General features: G+C 41.2%; 1 protein-coding gene across 1 annotated transcript in view; it reads right to left on the bottom strand.

Annotated features, from left to right (window-relative positions):
- ush2a (Usher syndrome 2A (autosomal recessive, mild)) overlaps positions 1 to 18,825 on the bottom strand; it is a 239,883-nt gene that overhangs the window by 161,502 nt on the left and 59,556 nt on the right. The window contains 12 exon segments of the mRNA XM_037752115.1: positions 1,858 to 2,005; positions 2,577 to 2,752; positions 4,531 to 4,812; positions 6,308 to 6,455; positions 6,625 to 6,745; positions 7,011 to 7,239; positions 7,343 to 7,501; positions 8,951 to 9,114; positions 12,204 to 12,384; positions 14,525 to 14,662; positions 14,993 to 15,218; positions 16,522 to 16,805. Of these exon segments, the coding sequence (XP_037608043.1) occupies positions 1,858 to 2,005; positions 2,577 to 2,752; positions 4,531 to 4,812; positions 6,308 to 6,455; positions 6,625 to 6,745; positions 7,011 to 7,239; positions 7,343 to 7,501; positions 8,951 to 9,114; positions 12,204 to 12,384; positions 14,525 to 14,662; positions 14,993 to 15,218; positions 16,522 to 16,805 (2,256 nt within the window).

Here is an 18,825-nt window from a genome sequence, read left to right as displayed (position 1 = left end):
TGTACAGTTTACTGCGAATATGACCAGGCAAATTCTCTCTGTCTCTTTCTGTAAAAGCGGAAATCCACAAAAAAACAAAAACATTAACAAAAACTGTAGTATGGTTTATAATATATGGTTGTCTAAAACTTAAATAACTGTAGAAAATTGACAAGAGCATGCAAAGACTTGAGTGGTATTAATATGTATATAAATTGTATAGAAATGTACAAATGTCCTAGAACAGCACATATACTGTATGTTAAAAAATATAATAAAATAAAAAGAAGGCAACGGCTTTTCGAAATTTTCTTTTATCTCATGATTACAGCTCATCTGTTCCCTATTGTTGGTAGGATACAGACGAAAAACAGTTTTAATATACTAAGGGGGTATGTACCTCTTGATATCTTAGATTATGCTCTAAAAGTTATTATTAAATATTTTCTGTGAACTCTCGAGATGATGTTAAACTGAATGAGGAAAAGTGATATGGGGTGTGGAGCTACAACAGAAGCTCCACACCCAATGAAGTAGCGCATGCTATGCAGATTTAAAAATAAATCTGCTAAACGGCATATGCCATTATCATTTCTTATAGTTGAAACAAGGGACATCTTTGGCGTTGGATGAAACAAAATGGTGGCAACAGATGTGGCTGTTAAAAATACATTCAAAAAGTCAACTGGGTACAATAAGCCATATTGTATTGTACTGTATTACAGTCAAGAGAAGTCTTTGGAATCACTTGAAATAAACATTGTCGCTGTGTCAACAGATGTAGCCATTAAAAATACATTTAAAAAGTCCACCGATTACAATACGAGGTATCATTCATCACAATAAACACAAGGAAGGACTTTTTGAGAATTGTATGAAATAAAAATATTCGCTATGTCAACAGATGTAGCTGTTTAGAGTACGTTCAAAAGCTCAAATCCCTGAGCAAGTATTTATAGATGAAAGGTTTTTTTTTTTCACAACCACTAAGCGCACCCATTGTCTATATACCTAAAGGGATAAACAAAACAAAAACAAAACGGAAAAAGACATAAAATAAGCCGCAAGAGTAGAGAGCACAAGTGAACAGATGGAAAAGTGTGTTGGAGGGTCAGGCGTGTGTGTTTGTGTGTGTGTGTGTGTGTGCAATATGTATATTGCAGATTGATTCATGTTTCCCTGCTGCCATGTGCTATTTTGTGTTTAAGTGCAAGCAGGTAGAGATAGAAGTGAAGGATGGAGTGAGTGAAAAAGTGAGAAAGCAACAGACTGTCAGAGAAAAACTGTCAGATAAAGACACTGAATAAAAAATCTGCAAGTGTGTGTGTGTGTGTGTGTGTGTGTCATCCCGCACTGATCAATTAGCGCTCATCTCAGGCCCATAGATTTGTGCCTGAGTTATTAAACACAGCTAATTCATTCTACTTCCATTCTGGTTATAAATCTACAAGAGCGAGAGAGACACTGTGTGTGGGTTTCTGTAACTCTGTGTGTGTTTGATTCATGGCCAGCAGGAAGTGTGTGCTACGCCACATTTTTCTCCTTGTAATTAACAGTAAATTGTTTTTACTGCCGCGCGCCATGAATATCCCCTCTGGTTAACGCGACCAATGCTGTCGCCACTCAAGTACCCGATGACTGACTGTGTGCTTTTGGATGCCCGTGTGCATCTGTCAGAGGCCTGTGTTGCAGTTGTTGTGAAGGGAATACCGCACACTTTAATGATTCAATAATGCACGTAGTACGTAACTGAATATTTTGGCACTATCAGCATTTCCCTATTTTCAAACTTGTTTTCTACAAAGCTGATTACTGTTTTGAAGCCATATGTACGTGTGCTTCTGTTTGTCTGTTTGTGTGCGTATCTTTTTGTTTTACCTGCTGGTAGGGTCCGTCCTGTGCTTGGCAGACTGGAAATGCAACCTGTCTTTGTGCAGAGTGTAACAGTGAAGTTGTACACATGGTAAGGCTTCAGTCCATTCACTAAATAAACAGGCTGTGACGATGGTCCCGCCCTGTGTAAGACCTGAAAAAGGGAGACAAAGAGGGAATTAAAACTTAATTTGGAAGAAAAGAGGAGAGAAACAGAAGCAAAAAAACAGAGTTATACACAGTGACCACTTTAACTTCGTACACACACACTCTGATGGTGTAGTTGCTGTTCACATGACCTGACAACCCATACACTTCAGCTGCACGATTAATTGTGTAATAAATGTGACCATCAGACAACCACGTTTAATTAAACATAATCTGGTAGGATATCAGTGATTTTCGAGTGCCTGACATAGCAAATCACAATTCATTACATTATCTGGCCAGTTTAAGTGTTTGGGTCAATTACATATTAATTCATTTTCTGCTTCCAAAACTTTACTGCAGCTACAGGTGTGAATTTTTTCTACACAAGAAAAGCATGGTGAAACATCAGTTGTACGGAGGCTGAGCTAATCCAACAGCATTTACCAAAACTATATGTAAAGCATTTTTACCTTGACTTCTAGCCATTGCCGCAATTTTCCTTCAACTGAAAGTTTTAAAGTTTTATAGTTGTCCTGCTCATTATGTGCAAGGGATAGTGTGTGTGTACATCTTACCTGACTAATAACCGGAGGAGCGTAGGGATTGTTGGTCTGTTCAGTGAGCAGATTGACCCGATATTCTGTGACTTGTCCTCTGGCGATGATTCCTTGACCCTCAGCAGAGCTCCACGCAACTTTGAGACTGGTGGATGACTGTGCAGACACTTCTGGAGGAGCCATCAACTCTGGGACTGGAAACATAGCCATACATGTATAAAACATACACATCATACACCATATTTACACATTCATTAATGATGAACTAATCACTAACAAACCATTTATGCATATTTGGTACGAACTGAGCAACGGAGAATATGACTCAAATTAATAGCTAATCTAATCTAAGTATTTAGATTGGTTGATTTCTTAATATTTTTAGTTAAATTTTCCGTTGACAGCCACCTAATACATTCAAAATTAACCTTTTTATTGAGTTAATAAAAAATAAAATACTAATTTAGACACAAAGACATACATTCAAAATCGAGACTTAGTGGATATTATGTGGATTTAATGGATTTAAGTATTCTATAATTCTATGGTTGTGATAGCCACTATTACATGACAGATTAGAGAGAAGGAATCTTTTATTCTACTGTTGATGGCATCTAACTGTGAAATATGCTGTGAAATGTGATTCATGGTAGACATCACCAGTCATATTCTTTCTCTCTAACACAGCGCACGCACGTGCACAAACACTGACACACACTCCACATTTAAAATGGTGTTATCATATGCTTGTTATCCAGACACATAGCTTAGAGTGATGTTGGAGGCAATCGTTTAGTCCTAATGAGCCATATCATCTATTTGAAATTCAAATACCTTAATGAGTTTCCCCTCCCCCACACGCAGTTTTTATTTCCTCCCTCCTTCCTTCCTTTCTCTACATTCCTTTTGACAAATGCCTGTGTTTTTTAATTTAATACAATTATTTTTTTTATTACATCCATCAGCATCTGGTGGACAGATTTTGACCAAAACATCACTTGATTACAGTACTCAGATCTCTGATTTCTGTCATCATTTAAATATTTTTGCCCACAATTTATGCTGCATTCTTCTGCTTGAGGAAAGGTCAAAACCACAGCATTCACAAGACATTGCATCTGAACATTTTAATCCAGAGCAACAAAGCAATCAAATCTAATACAGCAACACCCATTTTCGAATCTTTCTGATTCATCTACCTAACTACCTACCTTACTACCGAGGAGCAACCGGACCAGATTCATATTAGAGGAAGTCAAATTTAGGCCATAGCTTGTATTAAAAAACAATCCACAAAAAAAATCCACATTGGCCTCAGCATTCAGCCATGGTTGTAGCCAATTGGCAGAGTCTATCATTTAACAACACTCAAAGGGAATAAGAAATGATTCATTATCTACTGTATGGAGAAACCTTGAGATTGGCAATTTGGCCGCCTCCAACTTGGTTTTTGGCCGTCGCCATCTTGGTTATTTGCAACCAGAAGTGACACGAGAGGGTGGAGCTGATTATAACCGAACTCTGAATAAGACATTTTAGGCGACCAAAAAGGTTATAACTAAGTTTCATGAACTGAAAACACACTGTCAAAGGATTAAAGTTCTAAGACGTGGTAGCGACCTGTCAATCACAAGGTAGCCACGCCCTAAAGCATCTCCTGCTTTATGGTTTATTTGACTCTATATGGGACCATAATTTACTAAATGAACATCATGCTGTATTGAGGAAGACTTGAAACTAGCGATTGAGACCATAAACTCATGTTTACAATGTTTACTGAGGTAGAAATCAAGTGAGAAGTAGGGTCATTTTTTCATAGACTTCTATACAATCAGACTTCTTTTTGCAACCAGGAGTCGCCCCCTGCTGGCTACTAGAACTAAATCATGTTTAAGGCAGTTCTGCATTGGCTTCACTTTTCAGACCCTAGAGATGCCCACTGGTTGGAGCCATGATCATGATCTATACGAACCTCCCTCCATGGTGCGTGCTGTGGTCCACCCTGATGTGACACTTCCTGCCACATTGATGCTCACGACTCTCATCTGATAGGTGGAAAACGCCTGCAGACCTCCTACGATGGTACTGTTCTCAGGGGGTGAGACTGTGCTCCTATTGGTTAGCTGTGCTTCTTGGGAAACGCTTGGATCCAGCCAACCAGCGCTGATGAAAACTCGCTTCTCAACAGCCGGACTTGAAATGTTCTGTGATTCCATTGGCCCACGTAGAAAAACCTCATACCTTGTGATAACACCTGGACAGAAAGCAAAATAGCAAAAAAAAAAGGAAGACGGTATGCAAAATATTAGTACTGATGACTACAACAAAGGTAAATGCTAAACAGTTATTTCTGAAATCAAATAAGGGAAGCAACAGTTGCAGCTACAGAGTGCCAATTTGCCTGTTTATGATAAAAGAGTCAAAGCATCAAGTGTGTATTAGAAACTGCAGTCCTGCTAATACTCACCCCTATTGGCAACAGGATGCTATAATTTTCTTTAACACAATAATGTTGTTTTGAGGAAAATCTAACACCACAAATAATGAGAAAGCTCTGGCCAGTGTTAGGCCCTTTAGTAGAAAACTGGCTAATAATGACTAAGTCCTGGCTAGTCCTGTTTAGCTCTTGCATTTTATACAGACCATATTACACCCGTGGAATGAGCCCTTCACAAGATTGAATAAACATCCTCAACCACTGATAATGGTATATAGAGCAAGTAAAGCAGTAGTGATTTTTTTCATCTTTGATGTCTGAGAATATTAAAATTAAAACAAATCTATTTATAGTAAGCCAAAGCAACGTGGAGAAAAGTCAAGAAAAGGTAGTGGTGAAAAGCTGAGGGCAGATGACATAAACAAAAAATACAAACGCACTACTGTGGAGAGACTCCACATTTGCAATTCAGAATTGAGAAGGTAATAATGCCAACCAGGCAAATACTGCGTTTGTACATACTCCCATTTAAGCAGGAAAAACAAAAACTGGTGTTGGCAGATGCACTGTTGCGCTGCATTTAAAATTGATCTCTCCCAGTCAATCTCTTCTTCAGTTTCTATATTTTTCTATATTGTTACATCATTCAACCTTAAGTTTTCCAAATTGCTAGAATGAACCATGTTTCTAGTTGAGACTATCTCAGCTGATTCAGGAAAAATGACAGGGCTCGCCAAGTCAAGGAACAAACCCAGATCAAAAAAGTTGAGAGCTATATCAACCAATGGACTGATGACAGAGGGAATGAAGGAAGGAGACACAGAGACACCCATGTAACAAGGCGTACTATGACACTGGGAGGGGAAAAGATTAACAGAGAGAGAAAAAAACGAGACACAAACACAGAGAGAAACCCAGGTTACAGGGCTTTGTATGACACTGAGCCTTAGAGCCATTACAAAGCTCTCTGGATTTACCAAAGGCAGTTCCAGTTCAGTGCGTATTCCTCTGTGTGTGAGTGTGTGTGTGTGTGTGTGTGTAGTGGTATTAGTTGCTTCTCATACTTCTTCAGTGACACAGGCCTCAAAGCCATGCAACTAGGCAAGTGTTTCATGTTATTTAAAATGTGTGTGTGTTTGTGATTTCCCTAGTGTATTATTCATTCTGGCATGGACATTAATAATGTATATATTTGTTGTGTTGTGTAATTGTAATATACTTCTAATAAACACATATACATGTGCATTTTTGATTGTATGAATATGTGATGTGTGTACAGTTTGTGTTTGTGCATGTATGTTTGGGGTCCTACCATTTGGCTGACTGGGGGGCTCCCAGGAAGCTTGCAGTGTATGAGGTCCTGTAGCAGTGACGCTGGGTGGGGATTGGTTTTGTGGGGGGCCGGAGGCCGTCAGAAGAGACAGTGGTGGGGTAGAAGTGCACCCCCCAGAAGAGCACGCCTGTAGACAAGGTTAGAGTATTGTCATTTTCATTTTCTAGGCTGTACATGCTGAAAATGTGCATCGGTTGTGGTGGCTCAAGCATACTTGCAATATCCTTTTGAGGGTACAGTTGCTTCACATATCTATATTTTTTTTATTGGAAATGAGAGCTATTTGCCCCACCTACCTCCAGTGTTGCCGTGTACTGGGTAAAGGGCTTTAGACCACTTGCCACAGCCTCTGTAGATAAGCCTGTGTAGTGAATGACAGGCTCTGCTCCTCTAGACTGCGTAGAGGATAAGACAAACCTGAGGGAGAGAAAAATTGTGATAATCAATTCCTCTTTTCTTAATTTTTCCATCTCTCCCTAGCACGCCACTAGGTCACATGGTTTTGTAATGTGTGTCAGTTAAAGATGGCAGTCAGAACCACAACATAGTCTATAGGCAGAGCAACTGAAAATTGTTTCTCACTTTGAAGACCCACAAGTTGGAGTGCATGTGAATCTGAATTTTGACTTCAGTCCAGGGTGCTCTGCCTCTAAACTCTCACCTCCTTTCTCTCCTTACTAACCTTTCCACTGGGCCCGTGTCATTTCGCGGCGTGCTCCAGTTAAAGCTAGCGGTGGTTGGACCGGGTCGTCCTACAAGGTTTAAATGGAGCTCTTCTGCTTCCGGCGGTGCACCTAAAGTTTGGTATGAGGCTGATGCACTTGTTGTCGCACCGGCCACATTAGCTGTTATTAGCCAGTAAGAGTAGTTGGTGTAAGGAAACAAACCAGTATCTTCAAATGATTCAGGGCCTGAAAGAAGAGAGGGAAGAAGGAAGGTGGGAAATTAGTTTGGAAAACAACAAAATAGTAAGGAGGAGATTAAAGTTGATTGAAAACCAGTGTGGATACTTACTGAAAGGATAGTGACTTTGGATGCTATGCACTGACTGTCCATCCCTGATGAGTCTGTAGTTGAGTCTGTTTGAGTTTGGGGAGTCAGGCGGATGCCAAGAGAGACGAATGGAAGAATAACTGAGAGCAAAACCTACTGGTGCAGGTTGCTGGGAGGGTGCTGCACAGACAGAAATAGTGAAAGAGATAAACAGTGACAAATATAGACTAAACAGATTCAATTATGTAATTTTACACAAAAGCAACATAAACCATTTGTCCCTGTAAATGTGTTACTAGTGTCAGCAATAAGTAAGCAAGCCCCCTGAATCTTTGCTGATGCTTTAAGGAATAGTTCAACAATACATTTATTCGCTTTCTTGCCGAGAGTTAGATGAGAGGATTGATACCACTCATGTGTGTATGATAAATATGAAGCTGCAGCCAGCAGCTGTAGCCTATACTAACTTAGCACAATGTCTGGAAACAGGGGGAAACAGCTAGAAAAAGAAAATGTGATCACATATCACCAGTTTTGGCCTCCCTCCACTGGCTTCCTATCTGTTTCCAGATTGATTTTAAGATTTTATTGCTTGTTTTTTAAAGTTTGAAATGGGCTGGCACCACCTTATCTAGCAGAACTATTGCATTTTCATACTCTAGAGCACTAAGGTCGGCCGATCAGATCCTCCTGGATGTCCCCAAAACTACACTCAAAAACAGTGGCGACCGAGCCTTTGCGGTGGCTGCCGCTAATCTTTGGAACAGCTTACCTTTTCATATTAAAACAGCTCAGACCATAGAATCATTTAAGTCGCTGCTGAAGACTCACCTCTTCTTGCTGGTGTTTGATTAAAGAAAGGGTCGACGATGTTGGAAAGCTAGCATAATTTGAACGTAGCATAGCCTCAGGAGCTCCATCTAAACCCACCCTCTCCCCTCGGGGCTCCTTCCAAGGCAACACCCCCCACACACATGCACGAGCACCGCCGCATCGTAACTACTTCACAGACACAGAGCAGAGAGAGGACCTCAACTCAACAATGCTGCTTCATGACAAGAAACCGCGTGCTACTTTTGGCTTAGTTCTCTTCCATTCTCCAGTAAACTTGCGGCGGCGACGCGCTTTGAGTTCAGGCTGGTGCACGCCAAGGGTAGAGTATGAGCAGGGAGGCAAGGAGGCATCTGATTGGTTCTTTCCAAGCGCACCGCGAGGCAGTGATTGGTAGACGTTTTTACAGGATTACAGCAGCTACAGATCACGGCTCTTTTCCAGTCCTTTTTCAGAGCTCATAAGTAATGGATCGCTGTCGGGGTGTAAAGACCATTTCAACCAAGATAACAAATAGTGTATACTGGATAACATCGTCAACCCTGCCTTTAAGTTTATCTTCTGTTGCGCTGCAACAATTATACTGCTATTCTGCCCACATTATGTTCATTGGTTTACTCTGTTCTTATTGTTGTTTGCTTTGTATTCATTTATATTATGTACATGTTCAACAGCAGTTGTTTTTTAAATGTACTAGTACTTGACTAGTCATTAAGTCGGTGTGTGGTTTTGCACTTGTGTGTGTGTGTGTGTGTGTGTGTGTGTGTGTGTGTGTGTGTGTTAGCATGTAAAACAAACCTTTGCTGCAGCCAAAGTGGCTCTCAGGGTCGAAATGACTCGCCTCAGGTTGACATCGATCACACTTGTCTCCAGTTACCAGCAGCTTACACACGCACACCCCTGAGTCTGGATGACATGAACCATTGGCACTGCCCGCTGGGTCACATGCACAAGGCTGGCATCTGGTCAAGCAAAGAAAAAAAAAGAAAAGAAAATCATTAAGACGTTTTGCACGGTCCACAATTTCATTTGTGTTTACACCTAGCTGGTTGAAAACAACATCAAAACACTTAAAATCATTACCAGACCCTTGTTAATTAAGAAACTGTACCTTTTGAATAGCGTATATGGTTGGTAGGCCGAAAATAGAGAACGATTCTGAAATGTATCTGCATTAGTGTGCATTAAGTGTTCAAATATAACTTGTGGTATGTGTGTCTGAAAGGTGTTGGGTCTTCACCTTAACACTGTGAGGGAGACCCTCACTATTCCCTATCCCACCCACCATCATCCCCTAACTGTGAAACTAACTTCACAGAAAATGCATTCCCCCTTAGAGTTGTCAAAATCTGTATGTGTGTCTGTGTGTGCGTGTGCGTGTGGGAGAGTGTGTGTCTGACGGTGTATGTGTCTGGGTCACCGGTGTGGTGTTACCCTCACTGGGGCTGGGCGGCGGGTGATCATCCGGCCAGCCACCTCACACCTTTCCACACAGTCATATGCACACACAAACACACACACGGTCACATGTGCTTGTTGGAAGATGTTTGGCTCACACTCACATACACACTACACTGACATAGAGAGTAACACTATATAAACCCTATTACTGTCACACACACACACACACACACACACACACACACACACACACACACACACACACACACACACACACACACACACACACACACACACACACACACACACACACACACACACACAATCCATGTGTGTTTTTCTTTCTTACACATACTCTACTCACATGCCCGGTCTCTCTCTCTCTCACACACACCGCTACACCTCCTTTATTGCTGTGTGAAAAGCCACAGCCTCTTAACGAGCCGCAAATTTGTCCTGTCAACTGGTGCTCAAACACACACACACAGTCTCAAAAACACACTGGTGCAAATACACACATGCACACAAATGCCATAGTGACTCGACCTTCACTCCATTCCCAAGGAGACAGAAAAACACCAACATCACACCAATTCTCTCCTTTTTCATCAGCCTCAAAGTATCAGTATGTGTATGAAATGGAGAGAGAGAGTAATTTGTGTGTATTTAGTGAGATTTAGCATACTAATACACACAAGCATTTGACAGCGACATGCAGGGAATTGTGTGCAAATTAACATAAAATTGTCACAATGATAATGTGTCATGTGATAACTTTTAAAATTACTTTTAAAAATGTTTAGGTCCCGATACCACACATTGTATGTTATTGTAGGTTTCAGAGTATTATAATATTACATATGTAATCCCTTGTAATAAAATCATGTGTGTAAGTGAATGTGTGCATGTGCCAATATCTAATCCCCCCAGGCAGAATTACCATCATATTTCCCTGTGATGAAGTTAACAGCGGTCAGCATTTCTCTGACCCGGTTCTCCATGGAGACACACAGAGACACAGGACTACAACATCAGCCAACCGCTCACACATCAATTTGTGTGTGTGTGTGTGTGTGTGTAAATTCATTTGTGTAAAGCCTATTGATTGAAGGGGGAGGATAAATTACTTGATGATATTTAGATGAAGAAATCCTTATTATGGAGCGACTCTGGGCACGAGAAAAGCATTGAGCAGTAATAACCTAAGACTTTATTTGTCATTTGTCCAGCACAATGAAAGAAAATAAGACAGGAAAAAGTGAAGAAAAGAAGAAAGAGAGAGAGAGAGAGAGAGAGAGAGAAGTTTCTGTTATACTTTCCGCAAGGACGGGTGCATGGACATGAGCTGACGTGGCATCGTGACAAGGAAGCGTTTGAATCTTTTATACTACGGATTTTTTTTCTTGCAACGAACAGACATTGTCAAAGCTCCTCAAATTTCTCCATTTTCAATGCCCGTCCGCGTAGTTAGACAAATTTGGATTTGTGCTGATGGTGTGACATCACTTTGGCCGTGCAGACACTCACGAGCGGCAAGTATAAATCAAACAAGAGAGAGAGGTACCATCTCGCCACACTGGTACAATCAATAAGTCCGGGAAAGGCTTCATTAATGCGTGCATTTTACAAGATCTGTGTCTCCAACCATATTTCCCATCTTTCTCTATTTCCATGTTTTTATTTATTGCTGTAACTATCTTCCCACGTAAGGACATCCCGTGTCGTGATATACCCGTATTGACAATGACTGTGATATTTAAAAATGAAATACTGATATCATGTTAATAATAGACATATGATAATATGGTGTAAATAATCCAGGGCCTCAAAAAAAGCCAAAAAAGAGACAAAATGCACAATAAGTTAAATATTAATTTGACTGATAGTATTCTTTTTTTTTCTTTCAAATTTCCATATATAGCAATAATATCGTTATTGTGAATTATTTTGGCCACGATAATTGTGTAGTGAAAATGTGATATTGTGACAGCCCTATCCCCTATCCATATTCTCTCATATTCTAATTATTCCATTTCTTTTCTTCCGAGTGCTTCCTTCCTTAATCTCTTTGTAAAGTAAACTCTTTATCAATCTCTTGTTTTTTCTCCCTCCTTCCATCGTTCTATCCCTCTCTGCTGTGAGGAGATCTCAGCCACAGCCTGAACACAGGGGAATACAGCTATCAGGCAAGGTCAGCTAACACACACACACACACACTGGACCACTAGTCAAACAGTCTGTGGATCATCTATCCGCTACGACACCCTGTTGAGAGGAACGGTACGTGTGTGCGTACCAGTATTGCACATGACGTAACGTGTACAGTTACATTTGTGTATGCGTGTTTTAAGTTGTGTGTGTGGCGCTGTGTGTGTGAGATAGCCTGCAGGTAGAGACATGAGCGGTAAAGGTCAAAGCAGCTCTTAACTCATGTAAGTCATATGTCTGCCAACTAATCTGTAAACTGTCCTTACAGAGACTGCACCTGCTGGTGTATGTGCTCATAGGTGGAGCTGCTTGTGTGTTTGTGTGTGTGCAGGTGGTGCAATTAATGGATAAAAGCTTTACAGGATGTACAACCTGCAGATATGGTGTTCATCTGTGTGTGTGTGTGTGTGTGTGTGTGTGAGACTGACTTTATGTGAGTTACCTGCCCAGGCCAGGGTTGAATCCAAAGAACATGTCTCGACACTGGTCACAGCGTCGCCCTCCCACTGAGGGATGGGCACACACACATTGACCGGTCTGGCTCTCACAACCACGCTGCGATGCTCCCATTGGATGGCAGTCACACTCCGCACACATACTCTGATCTGGAGAGAGGTAGAAGCCTGGGCAGAGACAAACAGAAAAGAAAGAAACATTATGTATCTGATTGCTTGTTTGTCACTTTATTCATCTGCCCTACAAGTGTATTGGCTGTGTCTTAGTTTATTCTTTCTTTTCCTCCTTCCATCCTTTAAAATAAAATCCAGATGATGATTTTCTGAAATCACAACTCAAAACATCAGTTGCTTTATGCTTCCAGTAAGGGGGGGGGAGGTCCTCAATCAACCTGCAGCATGGAGCACTTTACTCTCTCAGTTAGTAGGCAGCACGGACTCGTGTCATTAAAGCAACACAATTCCTCTGTCAAACAATCTGAGGCTTCCCCGTCACATTTTTTCGAACAAGATCATGTCACTAATAACTGTTTTTATGCCTTGTGTGGACGGTGCGCACACATGTCTCTGTCCGCGCTCAGCGTCTCCTCTCCTTATCCCTCTGTGTGTGCCAGTATAGAACTCAAGTCACCTTGCGGGCCCTCTCCCCCAAAATGGCAGAGTTTGGAGGCTGCTGTCTCCGCGCATTACGCACCGCCGAGCCTGGCAGTGCCCGGCTGCCAGCCTGTGCGTAATGCAGCCTGTGGAGGCTTCCACCTGGCACTTTCGGCCCGAGCCCCGCATGCATTGCGCTACATCATAAGCTACGGTGACGAGGGCTCTGGGTTGGCTTGTGTCGGTGACATCACTCAGGAAAGACTCAGCCAGACATTTCTTCGTTCTCTGCTGAGGTGGACGGTATGTAGCTACAACACGTGTCTTGCAGTTTAATTAAAGGCATTAATTTTTTTTATTTTTTATTTGTTATTGAATAAAAAGCATTTTCCAAAAGGTTTGGTGTGTTTTATGTGCGTTTGTAATCCCGAGGGGTTAAAAACACAAATATCCGAATACCAAAACTGAAAACCGAATACCTTCCCAATGAACAAATAACCGAATAGTCGAATATTTGGGTCCAGCCCGATTTTCTACACAATTTCACTATTCTCCAGTGAAAATACATGATATCCTATGTAGTGTGCTGAAAGTACCTCATATGCATTGTAAAAAAAATATGAACAAGCCATCATACATGGTGCATATTTTTAATAGTGTCTAATGTGTTCTCTCTTTTTTTGACAACTGACAACATCTGATTATACGGTGTTACAGCATTCTATATGAAATTCCTTAGTGACTGATTTCGGAAGCAGTCTGGCACAATTTTGAGACAGCCATTTTATGCCCTTCCTAATAAGCATTAGAGGTGTTGTTTGCCATTTATTTGTAATAACATTTAACACAAAACCAATAAGTGTGTGTGAGGTTATATTAAGCACTCCAGGTTCTAAAGTATAAATCAATTCAGTTTATTTGCCTCAACGCTAATAGCGGCTAATAAACAAATTAGATATTCTATTTAGCCACTTCTACAAGGAATTCGCAATGGCATGTAAATCATGTCATGAACTGGGAGTTTAGGAAACTAAGACGGGCAATTTGTAGGAGGATGGAGCTTGGCAAATTAATTGAAATAATGGAGTAAAAAATGTTGGTAAAGTTGGACATCTATGTTACCTCATAACAGTACTGAATATTGCCTTTATTGGATTTTGAGGGTATTTATGAGAAAATTATGACTATCTTGTGTCCTCTGTTACTCTTTTTAACATCCTTCCATCAATACATCCTTTTGCAACTTGTGTTACAGTAAACCTGACTATGCTGTTGGTCCTTCTCCATAACTGACACAATACAACATCTGTTACCTCTTGAACCATAAGACCACACATACCAACACAGGCACACAAATTCATGAGGTAATGCACACACAAAAATCAAAGTGAGATGAGAAAAGAAGCAATCTTTCCCCTCTATGGCGCTGTTGTTTAGACCTGGCACAAACAGGACAATCACTGAGTGGAGATCTGGCAGAAGGCACACACACACACAAACACACATACGCACATACACACACACAGGAACAAACACTAAAAGTTTGGCGTACCAGCCATTGTTCTTTACCATTTTCCTCAGACTCTCTTCCATTTTTGGGTAGTCTGACCTTTGGGCAATAACCAATCAACTTAATTTATTCATCCAGTCACTCCTTAAACTTCTTGTTGTTCTACAGTATATATCATCCATCCATTATTCCCATCACACTCACCAGGTCGGCAGCTACTGCAGTCCTTTCCATAGCGTGTAGGGACACAAACACACTGCCCTGTGGTGCTGTCACATACTGACCCCGTCACTGTCCCTCTGAGGTCACAGATACATGGTACACAGCCGTGGGACAACCCCTCTGATAGGACACAAAAAAACATCAGAAAGCACATTAGATTTAAACTTTTTCTCCCAAACTGTCACTACTTATAGAACAACACAAAACAACAGAATATCTCCTCAGACTAAAGTCTGTACATGCGGTAAAGAGAATACATTAGTTGCATAACATCCATTTCATTTCAATTCCAGTAACTATGCTGTAGCTCAGTTGGCTCTACTTGTCAAACTATATAGTGTACGTCATTTGTTAAAGTTTCCGAACAACTTTGTAAACTGTGTTGGCCTCAACTAAATGACTGGAACTAAACTCGGGTGTAACGTTGGCTTCAGCTCTGTGCTCTCTTACTCTGGAGGTGTAAACTCCTGTTGTAGTAGTTGTGGGCACAGTTGGTGCACCGTGCTCCCTCCACCCCTTCTCTACATGGGCATTGTCCGGTCCACATATCGCACACGCCCTCCGGCACAGTGCCGTGGATGTCACACGCACACGGCAGACAGCCCAGAGAGTTTCGCTGCTCCAGGGTGTGGTAACCATGACGACAGGAGCCACAGCGACGGCTTTCCACGTGTTCCTAAAAAAGAAAGGAGGACAGAAAGAGGCATGTAGAGTAAAGAAATATATAAGTGACTCCCAAGGCGGCCTAGACAAGAATTGCCAATAAGGTATTAAACTGGTCAGTCGACAGTCTGACTGTTTTTAACACAACCTGTTTATGGAGTTAGTCATGGATTTACAAAGTCAGGCAGCTGTGTGGATCAAACATGGTGGTAGATAATTCAGATGATAAAGAATGAATTCAAAAGACATGGGTGAGAAAAACTTAATGACACAAGAGGAGAGGTCTCGAGGATTAGATTCAAAGTAAACGTTAAAAGCTTCATCTAACCACTTCCACCTGTAGTGTGCGTACCACTACATCTACCTTTTTTTACTCCAGTTACTAAAACTTAATTGTTGTTGGTAAAACGTTTAGAATCAAAATTACCGCATATATGCAGGTGGGAGAACGCTAATAATAGGCGGTAGACTCCTTTCCCATTAGTTTCCCATTACTCCTTTCTGAGATTGCCGTGGCATTGCACTGGCCTTTCTGTTTTTTTCCCTGCTGTGTCACGTTCAACGTCATAGACGCGCAGGCCAGCACCGGATGCAGGGTTAGTCAACAGTGAAAATGTTAACGGTGGTTACATCTTTTTTTATATCTGTTACTTATTCACACTCTCTTTCCAACTCTCAAACCAGAGTTGGTGATTGGTGATTGAACAGTGGAAACACTAACAAAGACAGTTTTGATGAGTTTTATTTAGTTTCTGTTGAGTTTGAATGAAGTGTGTTTCACGACGATCAGCAATGTAAAATTACTGTTGTTAGACTGGAGTCTGGTGGCTTTTAGGAGAGCATATTAATTGTATGTTTTGTAAATTAATAAATCATAATAACTGTTCATATCCCTGTTGATTTTATTTTTTATATATTCACTTCAACGCGCGCCACATAGCATCGCACCGGAAAAGGGGCGAAAGTTAGGTCAACCACCCGGTTGTCATGTTTCCATCACTGCCGATTGGAGCTGGAGCCGATAAATACCTGTTGACTAATGCAAAGTTATTAGTCCAGAAAATGAATGCCGATTGCAACCTTTCCCACTGAAGACAAAAGCCAGATATTAGTGGGTGTTAGTGGTTTTTTGTCCAGTGGGAAAGGAGCTCTAGTGTGCTGGACTGCTATTCACTGGCCAGTTGCGACCAATGCCATTGCAATCTGGAGGACTGAGGTTGTCTTTGCTTTTTCCATTATGGCAAAGTCCCATATGGTTGACATTATAGTAAGTAATAATACAAATGTCATAAGAAAATGTATAGTTGTTAACTTGCCTTACACACACACTGTCCTGTGTGAGGATCACAGTCCGTCCCAGGTACTGTCCCTTCCTGTGAGCAGTTGCAGGGGGCACAGGATCCCTCCAGTCTTAAACCATACGAACCCCTGCCACAAGAATCACAGCGCTGCCCCCCCACCCCGGGCTTACACTCACACTGCCCCCCCTCAGGCTCACAGAACGGGCTGAGGGAACCCAGGGGGTCACAGTCGCATGGGACGCAGCCGTCTGGGTGGGACAGGTTCCAATAACCAAACTCACAGCGGTCACAAGAAAGACCTGGAAAGAAAGCACGAGAGGGAGAGAGAGACAGAGAGAGAAGGCGTTTATAGAAATGTTGAGGAGAGGGCAGAGTGGGACCTGCTGAGAGAACCAGAAAGGAAACAGAAATAAAATAAGTAAATTGACGCTCGCTTGTTCACAAACGTTTAGACTCTCTCTGTTTGCAGGCGTGTGTGTTTGCGTGTATGAGTGTGTGTGAGTGAGAGCGAGAGAAATGGTGGGTGAGTGTATAAAACTGCCATCATTAGGGCCAGGCCCTCTACATATGATGGATCACTCACCTAAGGCCAAACACTTAATTTCACTGAGCGAGAAAATAAATAAATTAAGCAACTACAAGAAAAGGATGGAGGGAAAGAAAAAGAGGAGATGGAGAGATGGAAAGATGGATTGAGGAATATAAAAATAATACAGAATTACCATGTGGTGTAAAAACAAGAAAAGGTGACTTTAAAGTACTTAAAGAAGAACAATTTATTTCTGCTTGCTGCCAAATTATCTTTTTAGAATTATTCATTATTTGCCATTTTCACAAGATTTTGTTTTGTAAAACATAGAAAATAAAATCGATTTCAGAAAACAGCTTATTATCAACGAGTTATGTCTGAACATTTAAGGCCTTCCATACTTTAAAGATTTAACATCTCAACCTTTTCAATGCCAGAAGGAGCTACGCAGTAAAGAATGTGAAATGAACCGATTAATAGTTTCACTTCAGTTATTGCTCTTCATTTATTTATCTTATATTCAGGTTTATCAGCTGAGCATTTTATTCATTGTGAGGGCAAATTATTTCTTAGATTATTTTTGCTCTGTTTATAATTATTGTATAATAACAAACCCTAAAACTGATCATAGTGTGGGAGGTTTTATGGCTACAGCAGCAGTGCCAGGCTATAAGGCTAGTTAAACTATGATATGCAGTGTGAGCGAGCAGGGCTTATTTGAATATGCCATACGTATTCCATGACAGGCAATCTGTCCCTAAATGGATGCCTGGGGGCAGCGCAGTCACCACAGCCGTTTACGAGGGAGCGTGTGTTCAGATGTGGGTGGGTGAAAATGTGCGTGTGTGCACATACATTCATATCTGTACATCTGTGTTAGTGCACAAGTGTGTGCGTGTCTGTGTGTCTCTCTCAGTGTGCGGCAGACACTTGGCATTTCCCCTGGTCTGCCCACTTTAATGATTTTATAGATATGAATGTATTTCTCTCCATAGATCATATTTCATAATAGCGCAGTGAAGATAGTGTGTGTTGAGGTGTGTGCGCACGTCTTGAGTGTGCTGGTGGTAAATATGCAGGCTGACAAAATGATGCTTACAACCCCAACAATGCTGTGATATATTCCCCCAATACAACTATACAGTTTATAAAGAATCCTACACCTATTATAAAAAGTAATTATATTTTCTATTTACATTTTAGACGTTTAGCTGAACAAGTTGGCATTTGTGAATCCTATTTTTGCAGCTGGTCTTGTGACATTCAAACACGACATCTAACAAACACAACAACAGAAACAACTGAGAAGATTAGAGAAGAGAAAAGAAAAGAAAAAAGTCTGAAGACAATAAAAAGGAAAGAAAAGTGAGAACATTAGAGAACAGAATGTGTTAGAAGATATTATATCAGGACAGAAAGGAGGTAATTTTGTGTCGGGGGTGTGCATGTGTGCACGCGTGGATACGAGTGTGTGTGTGTTTTCGGGACATGGCCCAGCCCTTTTATCAGTAGCCAGCTGGTTAACAGGCTCATGCATCACCATTTCAAACACTATTATGTACACACTGCACTCTGGCACCTTGTTATGAATGTGCGTGTGTGTATCTGTGTCTGCGCGCACACATTTCAATTCCGTCCCTCTGAAGCGTGCCTGCCATTGCTCTACTCAAAGTATCAGCTTGGCGGTAATAAATTGCCATAATCAAATCTCATTTCTGAAAAATACCTGTGGGAGCAACCAAACAAACAAGGACAGAAAAAAACGAAAGTGGGTCTTGTAAGAAGGAGTG

The sequence above is a fragment of the Sebastes umbrosus genome, chromosome 2 (genome assembly GCF_015220745.1).
Source record: "Sebastes umbrosus isolate fSebUmb1 chromosome 2, fSebUmb1.pri, whole genome shotgun sequence".
Taxonomy (NCBI): Eukaryota; Metazoa; Chordata; class Actinopteri; order Perciformes; family Sebastidae; genus Sebastes; species Sebastes umbrosus.
The sequence above is the reverse complement of the archived record's forward strand: the minus strand, read 5'-3'. Positions and strand labels throughout refer to the sequence as shown.